The 19,982-nt window shown below is 32.1% G+C and overlaps 2 protein-coding genes across 3 annotated transcripts; both read left to right on the top strand.

Moving 5' to 3' along the window:
- The first annotated feature begins 3,201 nt into the window (after positions 1-3,201).
- On the top strand, positions 3,202-3,503 carry LOC105779355 (uncharacterized). Its single transcript, XM_012603110.2, has one exon. The coding sequence runs from the start codon at positions 3,204-3,206 to the stop codon at positions 3,411-3,413; it is 210 nt and encodes a 69-aa protein (XP_012458564.2). The 5' UTR covers positions 3,202-3,203; the 3' UTR covers positions 3,414-3,503.
- A 12,556-nt stretch (positions 3,504-16,059) lies between these two features.
- LOC105779162 (ankyrin repeat-containing protein ITN1) lies at positions 16,060-18,243 on the top strand. 2 transcript variants are annotated; one of them, XM_052629050.1, is made up of 4 exons: positions 16,060-16,090; positions 16,175-16,954; positions 17,045-17,505; positions 17,623-18,243. In XM_052629050.1, the coding sequence occupies exons 2-4, from the start codon at positions 16,462-16,464 to the stop codon at positions 18,172-18,174; spliced, it is 1,506 nt and encodes a 501-aa protein (XP_052485010.1). In that variant the 5' UTR covers positions 16,060-16,090; positions 16,175-16,461; the 3' UTR covers positions 18,175-18,243. The 2 variants fall into 2 exon arrangements, with proteins under 2 accessions (XP_052485010.1, XP_052485009.1); XM_052629049.1 differs by having other exon boundaries at positions 17,045-18,243.
- The last annotated feature ends 1,739 nt before the right edge of the window (positions 18,244-19,982 follow it).

Genomic DNA, 19,982 nt, shown 5'->3' with positions numbered 1-19,982 from the left:
CTATCATGCACAAACTCAACTTTCAAGTTATTTCAATAATTTCCATGTATCAATAATATATATACCATGATTGATGAGCTCATCAATTCCATGATTTCCATTCCCTTGTTATTTTTCCATATTTATCCCGTTGAACTACTTGAAATTTCGATGGATTTTCAGGGGTACACCTAAGTGTACAAATCCGGGTCCGTCAATTCATATTCATGTGCGCACATTTCCATTTCAGAGAGCACACTCCCGTGAACCTTATCCTTACAGTAGGATTACCAATCCAGGCTAAATCCTCTGTAATATAATCTCATAGAGTATTGTCGGGATTACCAGTTCAGGCTAAATCCCTTGCAATGAAAATTACTCTAATGAGCTTGGATCTGAATTATCAGTCCAGGCTAAATTTAGACCCTAATTCGGATTACCCGTCCGGGCTAAATTCATTTTCCACATATTCTTCGGGAGGGCTATATCAGGATAGGATCACCCGTCCGGGTTAGATCCTTTGTACCGTCAATTCCTTTTCAAAGATCCATCAAATTTCCTTTCATTCAACAGGGATTTATTTTCTCTTTTCATCAAGAATATCAATACTTCATCAATTATCATACAATAAACATCCAAATCATATTCATATCAAGAAAAATATATGTCAAGCATTTAAGAATATAATTCAAGTTACATGAACTTACCTCGATACTTGTTCGTAAACAAAAATCTACTAATTTCGAACTTTTTCTTTTCCTCGATCTAGCTTCGTATTTGAATTTTCTGGATCTAAATAAATAAATTTAATGATTAATCTAATACATTTCGTGTTCATATGTAACATTCTCTATAATTCCATTATTATTTATAGTTCATTCAAAGCTGTCTCATTGAGTCATAGTCACTAAATTATTTATATCTTGAGCTACGGAACTCAAAATTAAGATCCGCTAATTTTCCCTGAAACTAGACTCACATATATTCTTACCATAAAATTTTTAGAATTTTTGGTTTATCCAATAAGTACAATTTATTCTTTAAATTCATCACTATTCTGCTGTCTGACAGTTTCGACATTTCTTCACTAAAAATTAATTATCTCCTTGTACAGGATTTAGATGATGTTCTCGTTTATTCTTTTTGAAAATAGACTCATTAAGGATTTTAAACATATAAGTTTAATCCCATAATTATTTTTCTCCAATTTTTGATGATTTTCCAAAGTCAGAACAGGGGAACCCGAAATCATTCTGACATTGTCTCACAAAACCTATTATATCTCATGATTTACAATTCCATTGCTTACATCGTTTCTTCTATGAGAAACTAGACTCAATAAGATTTAATTTAATATTTTATTAATCCTCTAATTAAATTTCTACAATTTATGGTAATTTTTCAAAGTTAACCTACTGCTGCTATCCAAAACTGTTTTATTGCATGATGTTAATTACCATTTTTCCCTAAGCTTTCAATAAAAGATAATTTCGTCCCTACTCAATTAACCTCTCAATTGAGATGATTTTTCTCAATTAACACTTTATTATATCACTTTAACTACTTTAAAACCTTTGGAAATCAGAATTTTAGCACTAGACTTTGATTCCAAACTTTTTTCACAATTAGGTCATACAAATCAATTTCTATTGAAATTACCTAATAAAATCATCTCATAAACAAATTAAAGCTTCAATTTCATGCTATTTCATCATAAAATTCCAGCACATATTCATATAAACTTTCAATTTCATTCATAAAATCAAAAACTAATAAATTTAGTAATAGGACCTAGTTGTAAAAGTCTTAGAAACACAAAAATTACAAGAAAAAGGCAAGGATTAACTCGCTTGGTGCAAAAATTATGAAATACCAGCTTGAATAAACCCTTAGGACGTTTTTGGCTGATGATAATGAAGAAAATATGAAGAGAATTCTAGATATCACAAGTTGGTCCCATTTTTATTTTAGTAAATTTTGTTATTTTCTCATTTTGCCATTATTTCACCAATTCTCCAGATTTTTCTCAGCTTATGCTCCCCGAAATATCTCCTTTTGGGCTTATTTGCAATTTATGTGCCTCCTCATTTAACAATTGAGCTATTTAATCCTTCTAGTAACTTTTACACCCTTTTCAATTTAGTTCTTTTCACTTAATTAACTACCCAAACGTAGAAATTTTCTAACGAAATTTTAATACCATAATACTAACACTTCATAAATATTTATAAAAATATTTCCGACTTGGTTTTACGAGATCAATGTCTCGATACCTTGTTTTTACCCAATTTCTTCAATAATTTCTTTTTCTAACTAACCACTAAATCAGTAAAATTTTTCTATCGATATTTTCATACGATTTTCCTATCATATCAATATTCATGCAAAAATATTAAAATTAATTTCTCTTTAAATCGGATTTGTGGCTACGAAATCACTGTTCCGATAACCTTGAATTTAGGCATTACAATTTTCAACACTCAGACATTAAACAATCAATTCGGTACCAATTTTTGGGCGTTGCGAGGGTGCTAACCCTTCCTCGTGTGTAACCGACTTTCAAACCTATTTTCTCAAAATTTAAGGACCAAAATTGTTATTTTAATAAATCAATATGTTTTATTAAAATCTCAAGGTGACCCGATCACACCTCAAAAAAGGATTGGTGGCGACTCCATTTTCATTTTCAAAGTCGATTCCTGTTTTTCAAATGAAAAAATTGGTTTATAAATTTTTAATATTTATTTTAAATGAATTTTTAACTTCTATTTAATTATTGTTGGATAGGATGTTGTACTAGTTGAACTAAGAATAGGTAGTTTGATTATTCGACCACCAATCCAATTTTTGAAACATTGAAACAAGAAACCTACAAAAACATAAACTCGAAATATGACTCAACCTGAAAAATCCAATAAACAAATACACAAAATCTAAAACCGAAATAATTCAAGAAATTTAAACATATCCAAATAAATCAAACCCCAATTAATCTATTTAAAATTGATCCAAAAAGAAATCTTAAGAGAGTGTAGGCATGAGAATGAAGTTATTCCAATGGCGGTGGCAATGAATCCAAAATGCCTTCATCGCTTAAACGCCGCCCCACACTCTCTTTCACTTTATCTTCTCTTTCATTTGCGTATAAAAAACTCCATAGATTCAAATACTCCATCAATAAATCACAGTTGCCTAGTTGCCCTTGCAAACCTTATCGGAAAACGATGTCGGACTGGGGTCCAATTATCGTGGCGTTGGTTCTTTTCGTGCTGCTAACGCCGGGGTTGTTGTTTCAAGTTCCCGGCCACCACAGGTGCGTAGAGTTCGGCAACTTTAAGACCAGTGGGGCTTCGATTCTCGTACATTCGTTGTTGTATTTTGGGCTCATTTGTGTGTTTTTGTTGGCTATTAAGGTTCATTTGTATTTAGGCTGATGATAAATGGTTGATCCTATCTCATCTTTGGCTGTTTTAAGTTGTTTATTTTTCTAAATTAAAATAAAATTAGTATTTCATTTTTCATTGCATCCCCATTTTAATTTAGTGTTTAAATCTTAAAACGTTCCTTTACGTTTTAAACTATGGATGTTATATTAGTAGGGTTATTTTGTTATTAAAATCATTAATTTAACTGAAAAATTTTATGTAGATAAATTTAAAACTAACAACTTTAAAGAAATGGAATATTATCGCATACTTTTTAAAAGTGAAAATTACAAATAAAGTAAAATTGAAAAGAAAAACAAGCGAATGATAAAACTTCTATATAAACTTGAAATCTCAAAACAAGTGAATGATAAAACATCTATTTTAAAATATTTTTCTTAAAATTTTTATTTTAAATTATGTCACATAAGATCCTACGTGTCATTTAATGATTAAATTAACAATTTTAGTAACGGAAGGACCTAATTTATATAACCTTAATAATTTTAAGATGTAATTAGAATGGTTTAAAGTTTTATTAAATCCAAAGATGTTAATTTTTATTGATGTTTACATGCTTTAAAAACTAATTTAAATAATCAATTACATAAAATTATTAATATTTTTAATCTTAAAAATTATTAATATGTTTTATTAGTATTACACTTGCTGCATCTCGAGAGCATCTTTATCGGGTAAAAATATTTCTAAATAAGTTATCTTTTTAAAGAAAAGTGTTTTCTCCAAATAAAAATTAGTTTAAAAATAATTTTGAAAAAACTGAATCCCAAAAACACTTTTGATAATCATTCCTAACCTAGGCCTTCCAAGTGTTTATAATATATTTGATTTAGGTATTGCTATGCTCTATAAAGTGTTTATGTTGTGATATAGAATTCTATAAATCTATAGGTTTTAGGCTTAGAGTAGGTAGAATGTTGTTTTTTTTTAAATGAAATAAAGTATTAAGCTAAAGTGTTCAAGGAATGAATTATGCATGCCATGGCGCTTTTGTTATGTTATGCTAAAGTGTTTAAGAATAGGATTAACATGGTTTAAATTCATGCCAAATATATATTTTATAAGAATTTTAAATATTGCTTCATTCGAGTTAAGATTATATTTTCGTTATTATATATTGATAAAGTGTTGAAATTATAAATTATATATATATAAATGTGTGTCACTTGTCTTGATAAGCCACTAGGTGACTTGAAATAAGTAATTAGGCATTTAATTTGTAATATATAATTTTCCTTTTTATCTTTGAATATTCCAAGCTAATTAATTAATTGGTGTTATCAAGGAAGAAAGCTGTGCAACCTAAGAATCCTGCAAACAACATTACTTACATGGACGTTTCATTGTATAAAGCTGCAGCAGAAGGTAAAATTGAAGATTTCAATAATTACCGGAGGCCTGAACTTGAGTCGCTGAAGACCCCAAACCATGACAACGTGCTCCATGTTATCGAACAAATTCTCAGCAATTGTCTGTCACTGCTACTCCAAACGAATGGTAAAGGTCAAACTCCTTTGCACGTTGCAGCAAGGTATGCGCATTCTGCTATTGTGAAACTTCTAATCAAGTCTTGTGCAAAAGCTACAGATGGAGATTTAGAGAGGCTGGGAATGGATCAAGTAAATGCAGTGAGGGCGATGCTGAGGATTAGGGATCAGGAATCCAACACAACTTTACATGAAGCAGCAGGGTGTGGCAATGTCGAAGTGGTGAAATCGAATTTTTTGTAACGAGATGAACGGAAGTTAACTCTGTTTTCTAAGTAGAGATAATCAATTTTTACTACAAACTACTCATGCTGTCCGAAAGACAATAAAAGGAAGAGATCATGGAGACCCCCATGGCCATGGTAGAACAACTTTGCTTGCAGCAGTTATGGCTGTAGATGGCAGGCAATTTGAGCAGCATAGGAAGTAATCAAAATATATATGTCGCACTGCAAGGAATTCAAGGCTACCTTGTCCACAAAGGCTTATAGCTGCTAAGCACCAGCACTTAAATTTGATTATGGCCTAATAAACAACATAGGGCATCGTTGACTTCACCACAAAGAGCTGTAGACCTCATTTTCTTCAATTCTTCTCCTTCTTTGCAGTTTCCTTGAAACCAAGTTTCACCATAAAAATCCTACTTTATTGACCTGACCTCAAACCCTATATATTACTAATACTTAAGTGTTCAATTATATATAATGTTCAATTAACCATAAAGAGCTTTCCACCCCATTTTCTTCCATTCTTTTCTTTAATTCTTCTCCTTCTTTGCAGTTTCCTTAAAACCAAATTTAACCATAAAAAACTCCTACTTTATTGACCTCACCTCTAACCACAGATTGTCGTTTTGTTTAATGTATAAATTTAATAAAGCACAAAGGCAATAATAGTATCAATTACATCATTAATATCTTTCATGTAAATTTTATTTAGTAAATAAATCTTAAAAAATTAGATTATTTTTTAGGTATAATGATAAATTCAACTTTAATTTAATCTTTATTTTTAAGTCAAATTTAGCGTTTAAACTTAAAAAATAAAACCATTGAAAGTTAAAATTTGCATTATGCGAAATTAATTTGGTGGAAGCATGCGCTTGTCCGCATTATCTGTAAAGCATGTTCAAAAATGATGGATTTGATGCATCTACTTTTCAACAATTTTTAGTATTTTAACCATCTTTAGCAACTTTTTCTTAGTGCCATTTAAAACGTTTAATTTAGTCATTAATTGTTGATGTTTTGAGAAATTAAGAAAGCAGAACAAAGGCTTATAGCTGCTAAGCACCAGCTCTTAAATTTGATTATGGCCTAATAAACAACATAGGGCAGCATTGACTTCACCATAAGGAGCTGTACACCCCGTTTTCTTCCATTCTTTTTCTTCATTTCTTCTCCTTCTTTGCCAAGTATTTTCTTTACAGTTTGCTTAAACTCAAATTTCAACCAGAGATTATCGTTTTGTTTAAAGTAAAAGTATAAAGTTAGCACAAAGCAATAATAGTGTCGAAATACATCATTAACATATACATAAACAAGTAGATATTTTCAAGCTAAAAGTTACTCAAAATTACATATTTTTCCTCCAAATAAATTCAAGCACAAAAAAAAAACCTAAAAAACAATACCCAAAATTAAAAGAAAGTGAAAATCAAACACCAAATCACAAAATGAATAATACCCAGATCTTCATTTTAAAAGAAAATGGTAAAGATTGAAGATCTGATAAGAAAAATGGAAGATATAAAAAGGACACTGATGGTAGGTTATGATTTTTTTTTCTTTATTATTCAATGCCTTTAATTGTAATTAAGTGGTTGGAGCAATAAATGGCACCCGGTAATTTTAAGGGATAGAGAGCTAAATAAGCTCGACTGTAATAATATATTACAATGAATCAAACATTGCGTTGTACTGAGCCTATTGAACCAGGCCTAAATGAATGGCTCATTCCATTCAACTAAATAAGCCGTAAGTGTTTATAATTTTTTATAATTAAATTTTTTATTATAATAATTAAAAAAATGTGAATTTGAATACTTAATCATGTTTAACGTCTTGTTGAAAGATAAAATATTATAAATAATAAAAGAAATTATTTAAAATACATCTAAATGAAATTGATAATCTACGTAATAGATAAATTTATTTAATACAATTTATTTTCTATTAAACTAATATATATTTTGAACTATAATATTTTTAACTTCTTTTAAGCACGTGCGTGTATATATATTAGTAAACTTTAAAAATACATATAAAATTATAAAAATTATAAAATTCATATAAAAATATTTATAAATAAATGAATACTCAATTTTCTCTTAAAAACTTGATCTTTTACCGAAAATGTGGTAAATCATTTTGGTCTTAGGTTGCAGAATTTCGAATCCTTCTATTAAAGAGCGTCTGCCCTGTAGGCAAAAAACCTCTTAAGGCTCTCCACATCGTTAGCTTAATCTTAGCAGGTATAGATAGTGACCACAATTTTTTATAGATCATTTGTGTATCATCTGAAATTTCTGTGTTATCATTTTGAATCATGAGCTCTTTGTAACCACTACGTACAGTATACTGACCTGTTTTCTCCCCCCGCCACACCTGACAGTCTGCACATTCAACTTTGCATAGAGGAATGCATCTAATCACCTCCACATCTTTAGCAGAAAAAATCCTAGTAATTATCTCTTCGTTCCACATTTGTTTATCCTGATCGATTAACTGATCCACTGTTTGGACTGAATCATCAATGGGACGTGTATGAATCTTGTTTCCAGCCCCTTGCAGTAACCTGACGCTTTCTCATAATCATCAAGAAAACCTTTCATTAACCTACAACCATTCTCATTTGCTTCACAAAAAATAATGCTATCATTAGCAAAAAACAAATGGGTTACCCTCGGGCTTCCCCGACAAACTTAAACTCCCTTTATTAGCCCATCTCGCTTTGCTAGTTTAAGGATTATTGAGAATCCTTCAGTGCAAATGAGAAACAGATAGGGACTCAATGGATCCCCTTGTCTAAGACCACATTTTGGTTGGAAAGGCTCACTCAAACTTCCATTAACTGTAATCGCATACGAGACCGAAGAGATATAGTGGTAAATCAACTCTACCCATTTTTCATCGAACCCCTACTCCTTATCATACCAGTAATAAACCCCCACTCAACCCTGTCATATGTTTTACTCATGTCCAACTTTAATGCAAAAGAGGCATTCTTCCCTTTCCTTTTGTTTTTTAATGTGTGAAAAATTTCATAGGCCACAAGAATATTATCCATAATAAGCCGGCCAGGAACAAACGCCCCTTGGGCTTTATCAATACAACCATCTAACACCTTTTTAAATCTATTTGCGATAATTTTCGCAATAATCTTGTAAAGCACCGTACATAAACTTATGGGCTGAAAAGATGTCATACAATCTGGCGTTGAAACTTTGGGAATTAAAACAATAGTTGTAAAATTTACCTCATTTAACGGAAGCTCTCTATTAAGCACTCTAAGGGAAAATTTTGTAATATCCTCACTTACACTCACCCCAACTCCTTAACCACCCTACCAACTTCTTCATCTTGGAAAGTTTTTAGCAACATGCAATTCATCTCCTCCGTTATTGTTTTCTGCACCCCTTCAAAGATTTTTCGAGTCCCCCTGCAACCCTCACTTGAAAACAATCCTCTGAAATAGTTAGTAGCAATACACATAAAAGCCTCTTCCATCTCCTTCATTGACCCATCTTCATCCTTTAGGCCAACAATCCTATTTTTACGACGCCTACTCGACGCAAAATTATGAAAAAAGCTGGTATTTCGGTCCCCATACCTTAGCCAATTCGCTCTTGCCCTTTGCTCCTAATGAAGTTCGTCCTTATCAATCTCAAGATTCAATTCTAATTTAGTATGAATCATAGCTTCAATAATCTCATCTGATGGATCTTCTGCAGTCAATTTATTCAGACGCCCTCTTAACTCCTCCATAATCGCACCCCTCTCCTTCTTCAAACAACTTGCCCACTCTCTGAGACCCTCCTCTACCATAGTTAACCTTTCAGGCACTGCCACATTTTTGTTGGATTTCCACAAAGTTTTGACTTGCTCATAACAGGAATCTTCTAGGAGCCAGGCCTTTTCAAAACAAAATAATCTGCCTGGATTAGAGAAATTACCTGATTTAGTTGAAAAATTCGTATCCAACAACAAAGGACAATGATCAGAAATTGTATTATCAACATGAGTGAGCTCGTAAGATGGAAACTTCTCAGACTAGGCTAGATTCGCCACTCCCCTATCGAGCCGCTCTCTGATGTTATTTGATAGTATGCTCCTCATGTTAAAATTTAACACCAAAATTTTAAATGTTTATTTATTTTCGTCAATTTGATAATTATTTTTTTAGTTAAATTTAGCAGTCAATCTTTTAAAAAGAGTAAAATTTGGCCATCCACTTTTAAAAAGAATTTAATTGCTGTTTTTACATTAAAATGTTAAATTTTAAATATGGTAGTCTATGTGAAAATTCACATACACTTTATGCTAATCTTTTGAAATTTGAATTTTTTATAATTTTTAAGTTTTACAATTTTAAATTATTTTTAATGTATTATAAAAGATAAATAGTATTATGTTAATAAAATGATTTGATTTTTAAAAAGTTAATAGTTAAATTTAACTAAAAATAAATAGATAAAAGATATAAATATTATGAGTAAATTTATGATTATACTTTTTTTTTATTAAACCTTTTGAGGGATAAGGTGTACTTTTCAAAGGTAACACATTTTTTTTAGAAATCTCATCATGTGTTTGTGAGATATCACTTTTTGACGAAGTTGATAGCCATCTCTTTTATAAAAGAATAAATTTTCAAAAAGAATTTACCAACATAAATTTTACAGCCAACATTCAACACTCTATTCCATTTGACCCGTGATTTAATCAGAATTTTACGAGTAAAACTCAATTTTGATCCTCAAAAATTTGGAAAGAAATTCAATTTAACCCTCTTTCTAAATTCAGACATTTAATTTTAATTCAAAACCCAAACCAGAAAAATTAGTTCAATTATAAAATTAGATTAAAAAATCAATTTAACTAAAAAATTTCCAAATGAGCTCCTATTGGAAATTTTCTTAAGGCGATTTCTTGAGTTCAAATTTGCCTAAGTCAATTTTACTCTTGAAAAATAAAATTTTTTGCAAAAATTCTTTAAGGCACCGAAAGTAAAGTAGAAGCAAACTTGAAAAAAAAAGAAGCCACACACGCACAAAAAAATTAGTGCATACCAAGTGTTTGAGTAAATACTCTCAAAAGTATTATTTAAAAAAAAATAGTATACCAAGTGTTTGAGTAAATGCTCTCAAAAGTATTATTTAACTCAAGAATAGAAAATCTCTATTTATAGTTGAACTCCCCTAGATCCAACGGTACAAATTGAATTACATTAATGACTGAGATTAGTGTCTACCCACAAGATAAGAGTCCTAAGGGATTTAAACTCTACTAATCTTTATCCCTTAAGATTTACAATAATTACCATGGTAACTCTAGTTTCATTGGAGTATTTTACTGGGCCACCAAGGCTTTAAATAGATGAGTTTCTCCATGTGTTCCATGTATCAGGTCAGTTTAAATTAGTTAAATGAGCCTCATTTAATCAGTTGACGTCTATGAGGTGTTTTGTGTGCAATAGTCATGGGCTTTGATTTGCGTCCCGTGACATTCTCCTCCACCCATTTTTCGCAACACCCTCGTCATATCCTCAGAATGATATTGCTTTGACTCGTCTTAGAACTGCCTCAATGCCTTGGCTAATTCCCAACTAGTCTCTTTATCGCATAGTTTCGCCCCTCAGAATATTTGCCTTGACTTATATCTCCACCGTCGCCTAACTCGAACTGTATTTCTCTCTTGTACATCTCGGTCGTAAGAGGTCACCGCTTTTACTTGTCCCTATTGTGACTTGTCTCAATCGAGATCCCCTTAATCCTCAAAAACAAGATTCAACACACCAACATTAAACACCGATTTAACCTTGAGTATTGCCGCTAATTTTGGTTTTTAAGCCCCTTGGCTTACCCATTTCAGAACATTAAAACGCCCTCTGTGTCTTTGCCAATCCAACAATAAGTCATAATGTAAAACACTAGATAAGTGTTTGAGGTGTACCTCGCCCGTAGAATTTACTCAATTTAGTTGCCCAGTTTACATCACTACTTTTCTTCCAAAATTTGATACATAACCTATCTTTTTCATAAGTGGTAGCTCCATTGGTAACTTAACAAACTTCCCATCGGTTTGCCGCACCTTTAGCATTTCTAAAGGGGTCTTCTTAGCACTCTGATCTACCAAGTCGATGTTTTTCCCACAATGAACATCTTCGACTAGCTAGATTGCCGACGATATCTTGATTTCACCCCTTACGACTCAACTCACCAACACAATGCATTATTAATGTCGAGTATCCAAGATACATATACAATCAACAAAAGGAACCAATAAAGCATTAATTCGGTTAAGGAAATTCAAGCCAAGTACAAAGTCCTAATCATCTAAGTGAATTACCTCAAAGTCTTTCTTGCCTTTTCATTGACCGGTTTATAGCTTAACTTCTTATGCTACTTCTATAGTTGAGACCTCTTTAGAATTTACCGTCTTGATTTCTTATTCATTTTTTAATTGAGAGACCAAGTTTACCCACAGCTTTCTACAATATGAATAAGTCTAATGTGCTCATATTAACTATAATGGACCAATATTGCCCGACCCAGTATAGATAATAAAAACCAGTAAAAAATTATTAAAAGTCCATCAGTCCATAATTAAAGCCCAAATACCTATAACAGACCCGTATGGCCCAACAGCTAAACCCAATTACAAATGGCCCTAAACCCTAGCCCAATCACAACGCAGCCCAAAATAAAAATCAGAAGCAGGGAACCCTAGAAGCTCCCAGCGCCGTTTCCCCACAAGCGCGGCTCCAGCCTTTCCACGTCACCCCACGAACAGCTCCTCCGTACGGTGGTTTTTACCTGCAACAAACAACAAGGAGCACAGGATAACAACAAAAAAGGACAAAAAAATATTAAGAAAGATATGCATTTCCTTTTATTTGTGATTTTATTTTATTTTTTCATTTTCGGCTATAAAGGCCGATTTAAGAATCTATAAACTCTCTACACACAATATCAATACAAAAGAATCAAAAACAAATTTTTTTTGAGTTTTTGAAGGTGATTCTCTGATTTCCTTTTTCTTTTTTCTCTTCTTCTTTTATTTCTTTGATTTTTTTTCTATTATGAACAAAAAAATAATAATAGATCAATTTTTAAAAGAGTAATGGCAAATTTCATTTTCTGATATAATGCAAATCATTTTTGCTCTTCTACGAAATCCGAAAAGAGAGAAAGAGAGAGGATCTTACCATTGTAGGCGTCGTCGGAGTTCCTATTCATTCCGTCTAAATTGGAGTCGAAAGGGGTTCGAACGACGAAGAGAGACATAGGTTTTGCGGTGTGAGTTTTGAAAATGGCAAGGGGTTTCTGATTTAGGGTTTGAAGTGGTCATTATATAGTCTAAAAAAACGACGTCATTTAAGCCCGGTCCCAATGGCTCCAAAACGACGCCGTTTGGTGGTTTATGGTTAGCATGGTGACCCGACCCGAGGAGGATCCTCGCATTTTTGTTGTGTGGTTTATTTGCGCATTTGATTCCTCCATTTTACTCCATCCTTTTAATTTCATTTTTGTTTTTTTTTTTGTAAATTTCCCGCATGAATTTTGAATTTGTTTTAATTCAGTCTTGATCTAAACGCCGCGTTTTGAGGGAAGGGAGTATTTCCCGCTTGGTCCCCCAAGTAATTCACGCATTATATTTTGGCCCTCTGTTTTGTTTTATTCTCATTTTTCCCTTTTAATTTTGTTTAAAACTCAATTTAATCCTCTTTGTTTTTTTTATTAATTAGTTTAATCTTCTTTATTATTATTATCATTGTCGCCGCACTAGCCTTATTGATATTGTAATTATGTTATTTATATTTTATTTATCTATTTATATATATGTATATATTACTTTACGTACTACACTTTAAAATTTTTTCGTATATACAATCATATATATTAGCGTTAAATTTCATTATGGATTATTTTAAATTACAATATATTATTAGCATCATAAATTTTATGTATTATTAGCTTAGATTTATTATATATTTATTTTAAATTCATTATGTTTTATTATTTCAGATTTATTAGGCATTATTTTAAAAGAAAAATATTATGTATTGGTGTATATATATATTGTTCATTTTAAGACTTTGGCATGTATAATTTGTTGATTGTGATTTCTCTTGTTGCCATTGTTTTCTTAGTATACATTTTAAAATCGATTATTAATTCATTTGATGTTTAATTGGTAATATTGAAGTTTGCATAATAGGATTAAAATTATTGTTGCTATTCTTGTTAACATTTATCTATTGCTTGGTCATTATTTTTTAGTGTGTGTTTGGATTACCAATTATCTCATACGTTACCATTCAATCGTGCTACATTAAAGATTACGTTTGATATCATTCAAGTGTCGAGAGCAATTTTTATTCAAAAAGTTTTTCATAAATAACGCGACACTCGAAATCTGAGATCCTCGAAAAGATTGTGTTCTAACTTACTGGATTCCAATCTTCCTCGTTGAATCTAAGAAACCGAGTATCCTTTTTAATTAACACACAAATAAAATGCTCATTCTCGGGAATTCGATACGTTGTGTCTTAACGCATTGGATATGACATGTTGTTTTCTCGAAACGAAGATTCTTCTAACAAATGAAAATAAATACAATATTCGATATTTAGGAATTTTGTGAAATCGAACCCTAACTTACTGGGTTTTGATTTTCTCATTTGACCCAAATAATCAGATATCCTTCTCAAAATCCATAGGTTTTAAAAGTCAAAAGATGAACTTAATTTTGACGATTTAAATGCACTCTTTGAAATGAGTGAGCCTCATCATCCTATTCATTTTATTCAAATTTTCTTTTCAAAGGATCGTATTTTAAAATCTTTTCAAACATTTGGCATTAAGACATTAATTAATCAATTCGGTACCAATTTTGGGCGCTATGAGGGTGCTAACCCTTCCTCGTACGTAACCGACTCCTGAACCTGTTTTCTCAAATTCTGCAGACCAAAATCATTTTTAAGGTGAGCCGATCACACCTCAATAAAAGATCGGTGGCAACTCCAAATTTTCATTTTTAAGTCGACAACTAAAATTTTTTTGATTTTCAAAAAAAGTGGTTTCAACATTAACAAGAGCACTCTTTCTTTGGCATGCTATGTTTACATCCACATGCATCAACTCTTTCTGCTTGCAATCCCTATCCACTTTCACAAAATTGAGTATCATTGATCCAAGCTTTGAAACCTCACTAACTGGTTCCGCTTCATCTTATTTGCTGGTCGCGGACAGTTTCGCATTCTATGTGGACCATAACATAAGAAGCACTTTACTAGTTTCTTCTCCTTTTCTTTGACCCTCTAGGCTTTGACAGAACTCAAGATCAAACCAAACCTCATCAATGCTTTCTTTAGCTCATCATCACCTTTGATGACAGAAATCACAGATTTTTTTGGACAATCCCTCACTATATGTGAACCATCATAAAAGAAATTGTTAGAGTTGTGAACCAAATTCTTATTAAAATAAAATACAAGTGGCAAGATAGGGGGATCCATGAGGGAGAAGGTTGAGGTACGGTACAGGCTGTACAAGAAGAATCCATTTAGAAGTTTAATTCCTTTGTTTGATATTGATTTGAATAAGGTGTTTCAACCTTACTGCATTACTTCTATTAGATGTTGATTAGAATAAGGTTTTCTAAAACCTATAAATAGATGCAGTCTATACTCCTTGTAATTATCCAAATTCGACATAGTAAATTTTATTCTCCTTTGCTCGTGGTTTTTTCCTGAAAGGGTTTCCACATAAAATCTGTGTGTTCTATTTTTCTCTCTTTTCTTACCATTATCGACATTCTATTTTGACAGAAACATTTCATTAGCCTCTTCGATTTGTTATTGGGCTTCCACTTCCCATTATGTGGTTTCCCTTTACCACCATATTTGTTGCTATTCTTAATATGTCCTTCATTTCTCTAACCATTGCCCTTGTCCTTGGGTTTGGAAGATTCGAACTTGTCATTTCTCGGAATAAGTTTGATTAAGGACTCTACCATGATCATAGCTTTGGATAGTTCTTGGACCCCTCGACGTTCCAATTCCTGTTTAACCCACGACTTCAAATCATCGACGATGAAAAAGAATAATGCCCACCTTCTCATTCAAATCCGTGATTTGGAGCATCAATTCATTGAATTCTTTCATATACTCCTTAATTGTGTCTTGTTGCAAGAATCATTAATAGAATGCCGACGCATCCTTTTTTTAGTGGCTCAATAATAAAATTAGCCCTTCAATGCTATATATTCTATTAATTTAGTCCTAATTCTAAAAATAAAAATCTAAAAAAAATCTAGCCCTTAACTTTATAGATTATGTAATCTTGATTCTTAAAAATTTAAAATAAAACTTAAAACAAATATTTAAAAGCTTTTTTCGATAAAAATATATACAAAATTATAAAATGCATAAAAAATATAAAAATATGTATAAATATATTAATACTCAATTTTCTCTTTAAAGAAAAACTTCAAAGAAAAACACAAATAAAAACTTAATCTAATTTATCATTTGTTTTGTTGAAAATGTTGTAAATCATTTTGGTCTTAGGGATTTTCTTTGTTGTAAGCGTGAAAAGAAAATCTAAGGTTTATTCTAAATGACTCAAAAATAACTAACATGACCAAAATTTAGTGTGTAACAGTTTTCTGAGCTACCAAACACTGTCTTGGAATAGAAAATGAACATAGGGCAGCATTAACTTGACCACGAAGAGCTGTAGACCCCATCTTCTTCCATTCTTTTCTTTAATTCTTCTCCTTCTTTGCAGTTTCCTTAAAACCAAATTTCACCATAAAAAACTCCTACTTTATTGACCTCACTTCCAACCCAATATGCCACTATTACTAAAGTGTTCAACTATATATAGTTGTCATTTGTAGGTGACTTGAATGCAGGCATATGCAAGCAACTAACTAACTGGAAAGGCATTCGGTAAATTTCTGAATTTGCAGTATTTTTTTCTTGAGCTTGGAATGCTTCAAGCTAATTAATTAAATTCTGTTTGGTGTTATCCAGGAAGAAATAGATCAACCGAAATGGGACCTGAGGAGCCTGAAGACAACATCACTTATATGGATGCTTCGCTGTATAAGGCAGCAGCAGAAGGCAACATTGAAGTATTCAATAATAAGCAGGGGCTTCAACTTGAGTCGCTAAAGACCCCAAACCATGACAACCTGCTCCATGTTATCTTGGCAAGCCAGGGTAATGCTGTCCGGCGTTTTGACAGTGTTCCCTCATTATTCAATTTATTCCCCGTACCGTATGAATTACTCTAACGGCCTTTGAGCATTTCCATTAGTATGATAAAAAGAGAAAAGAGATCAGATTTTATCCAAAAAATTCTCAGCAAGTGTCAGTCACTGCTACTCCAAACGAATGCTAAAGGTCAAACTCCTTTGCACGTTGCAGCAAGGTATGGACATTCTGCTTTTGTAAAACTACTAATCAAATCTTGTGCAAAAGCTAGAGATGGAGATTTAGAGAAGTTGGGAATGGATCAAGTAAATGCAGTGAGGGAGATGTTGAGGATTACGGATCAGGAATCCAACACGGCTTTACATGAAGCAGCAGGGTGTGGCAATGCTGAAGTGGTGAAAGCACTGTTGGAGTTTGAAGACCCTGATTTTCCGTATTCTGCCAACAAAAAACAGGAGACTCCACTTTACATAGCAGCTAGGAGGAGAGGATCTGGGCGCTTGTTGACTCTATTATTAGATAAATTCAAATCAACTGGTCATGGCGGCCCCCACGGCAGAACAGCTTTGCATGCAGCAGCTATGGCTGGAGATGCAGGTATGTTGTTGAGTTAGTTCCTTTTTTATATTAAAGTTTTGAAATAAATAAACAGGTAGATTGACAATTTTTTTTTTTGCTTGGATTTAGAGGCAATAAGGGTAATATTAAAGACGAAGGGGAATTTGACAAAGGAAAGAGATGAAGATGGGTACAACCCTCTTCATTATGCTGCACACTTGGGTTCTAGATTCTCAGTTGTGGAAGAAGTGTTAAAATGGGATGTATCAGCTGCCTATATAGGTGATAAAAAGAGGGGGATGACACCTCTTCTTTTGGCAGCCAGGCAAGGTCATTTTGAAACAGTTTCAAAGATTCTTTCTTTATGTCCAGATTGCTGTGAAAAAGTGGACAACAAAGGTTTGAGTTTACTTCATTATCTGGCTTTTAGAGGCTTTTCCTCCCTAATACAGAGTTCATTTTTCAAGTTTGGTAGTAGTGAGATTGCATATGGATCATTCAGAAATCTAAGAAAGTTGGAAGGTGCCTTTGGAATGACACCTCAAGAAGTTTTTAATGCACTTCGATCTGGGAAACATCATCATAAACAGGTGTGTATATATATATGTGGGGCATTTCCATGGCTATGGTTTTGTCAATATTTAAGTTTTGAATTAACATATTTAATAAACCTACAACACAACCGGCTAATGTGGGTGGCATGGCAGAAGCAAATCAAAGAATTGTTGGAAGAAATTGGGAATGATCAAGTGGCGGAGGAACCAGTTTGTCGCTTTCCCAAACAAAATGTTTCTACAGAAAGTTTGGAGAAGAAAAGAGAGGCTCATTTAATAGTGGCAGCACTTATAGCCACCGTCACATTCGCAGCGGCAATAACTGTTCCAGGTGGTTTGCAGAGTGAAAAAGGGTCACAGCAAGGCACTCCCCTTTTGATTCATGAGGCAGCGTTTAAAGCATTTGTTGTGACAAATGCAATGGCCTTTATTTTCTCTGTTTCTGCCCTCACCATCCATTTTGGGGTTCTGGATAATCTATTATCTCGATTTAATTTTTATCGTCAAATAGTTTTATATGGAACTCTCTATGTTTCTACGATCCTTGGCAATGCAACGGTAGCAATGTTGATTGCTTTCAGCACAGGTAGTTATGTGGTCTTAAAACCTTCCCAGGTACTTGCCGCTGTTTCCTATCTCATCTGCCCTTACTGTTTAATCTGTATTTGGCAAATTTTTCGTTTCCCATCTGCCGTGCCTTTGTAATCTGTATTCAATACTTATGTAAAATATAAATATGATAATATTACTTTATCATTGTTTACAATGTTCCCATCTGCCCTGCCTTTTTAATTTGTATTTGGCAAATTTTGAGTCATTCAATACTTATGTAAAATATAAATATGATAATATTACTTTATCATTGTTTACAATGTTGCTCCAATTCCTAATAAAAAATTTAAAATTCTTTTTAAAAAAGATAATTTTGAGACTAGGATAAAAATTAAGAGAAAAATGTTACTTACATGAAAAAAAGTGTTTAACACCCTCGCGACGCTCAAAATTGACACCTTGTTAAATCTGTTTTGTCTACATTCGTAAATTAAAATTTATATCTAGGTATTTAATTATGATCCAAATTTTTGATAAATTAAAAACAAAGATATTAAACGAGTGAATCCGTTATTTAATAGCAAAACAAAAATAAGGATCAAGATGTAGCATATTCAAAATTCAAGGGCCTTTCTTGAGGTTTTCCATTTTATATCTTTTATCATATATAAAAGATAAAAAAGTTATAAATTTTGAAGTAAATGGGTCCACACTCCAACATTTATTACACATATGAACAAATAAGAAAACATTTGGGGCCAAATCAAATATTATCCCAAAGTTCAGAAACATTCGACTTTAAAATTGTGAAATTAAATAGAATAGAAAACAATAACATTCCAAAACTAATAAATATTAACAAAAATTGGATCCCAATTCCACAAATTAAAACAAGAATGTAACCCATCATTAATACACATGAATTTCAAGACAACTTAGCCTTGATTTATGGTTTGATTATTCCACCTTTTACGTAAAAATTAAGGATGGTTCATTAAATATCAAAAATCATAAATTATACAAAGTAAGATTTATTAAATATCAATATTGTAACTAATTTTCCATTATAATTAAAAAAGTATATTGACGAATCATTGAATAATATGAGAAGGTTTGCCGCTAATTTATTTAGCTAGATGTGATTAGCCACTTATAAAATCACCTTCTAAAAAAATTTGAAAATTCCTTTTAAAAAGATAATTTTGGGTTTATAATAGAAATCCAGATAAAAATGTTGAGAGTTGGTTATGCGAAAAGAAGGTTTTAATACCCTCACAACTCCTAAAATTGATACCACAACAGTTGTAATGACAATAAAAAAATTCCGTCACTATTATGATAATAGTTGTGACGGTTTAAATTATTCTACAATTAAATCCTTTTTATAAATGTATAATTGTCACCTAATCTATTTCTCTTTGAGAAATTATGTAATAGGGACAATATCACTATTGTCCAAATCATGCTCAGATCCTAGTTATTTTATATAAAAATCATACAAACCTGATTTTACTTTGAATTTTGGTTTTCTTAAAAGGTGGAGCAAGATTTTTTTAATGGTGGGGTTATTACTTACAACAATACCTAGCTTTGTTGAAGATGGTTTTGTAGTGATAATCAAGAATTTTCCTAACTTCATTTATTTCCCCAAATATCTGTGAAAGGGAATTAAATATCCTTATGAAGCCAAAGTGGATGTGGTTCCAGGTGTTGAGCAGCATAGTAAGTAATCGAAATATATATGTCGCACTGCAAGGAATTGAAGGCTGCCTTGTCCACAACACAAAGGCTTAGCTGCTAAGCACCAGCTCTTAAATTTGATTATGGCCTAATAAACAACATAGGGCAGCATTGACTTCACCACAAAGAGCTGTACACCCCATTTTCTTCCATTCATTTTCTTCATTTCTTCTCCTTCTTTGTAGTTTCCTTAAACCATAAAAAACTCGTACTTTATTGAC

The sequence above is a fragment of the Gossypium raimondii genome, chromosome 4 (genome assembly GCF_025698545.1).
Source record: "Gossypium raimondii isolate GPD5lz chromosome 4, ASM2569854v1, whole genome shotgun sequence".
NCBI lineage: Eukaryota > Viridiplantae > Streptophyta > Magnoliopsida > Malvales > Malvaceae > Gossypium > Gossypium raimondii.
Note: the sequence above shows the minus strand (reverse complement) of the source record. Positions and strands in the feature narration are given on the sequence as shown.

What these genes read in the sequence shown, in the direction of transcription:
- LOC105779162 (XM_052629049.1), top strand. Translation starts at nt 16,462, where the DNA reads ATGATAAAAAGAGAAAAGAGATCAGATTTTATCCAAAAAATTCTCAGC. An exon ending in AGCTATGGCTGGAGATGCAG is followed by an intron (nt 16,955 to 17,044) that starts GTATGTTGTTGA and finishes GCTTGGATTTAG; the next exon opens with AGGCAATAAGGGTAATATTA.
- LOC105779355 (XM_012603110.2), top strand. Translation starts at nt 3,204, where the DNA reads ATGTCGGACTGGGGTCCAATTATCGTGGCGTTGGTTCTTTTCGTGCTG.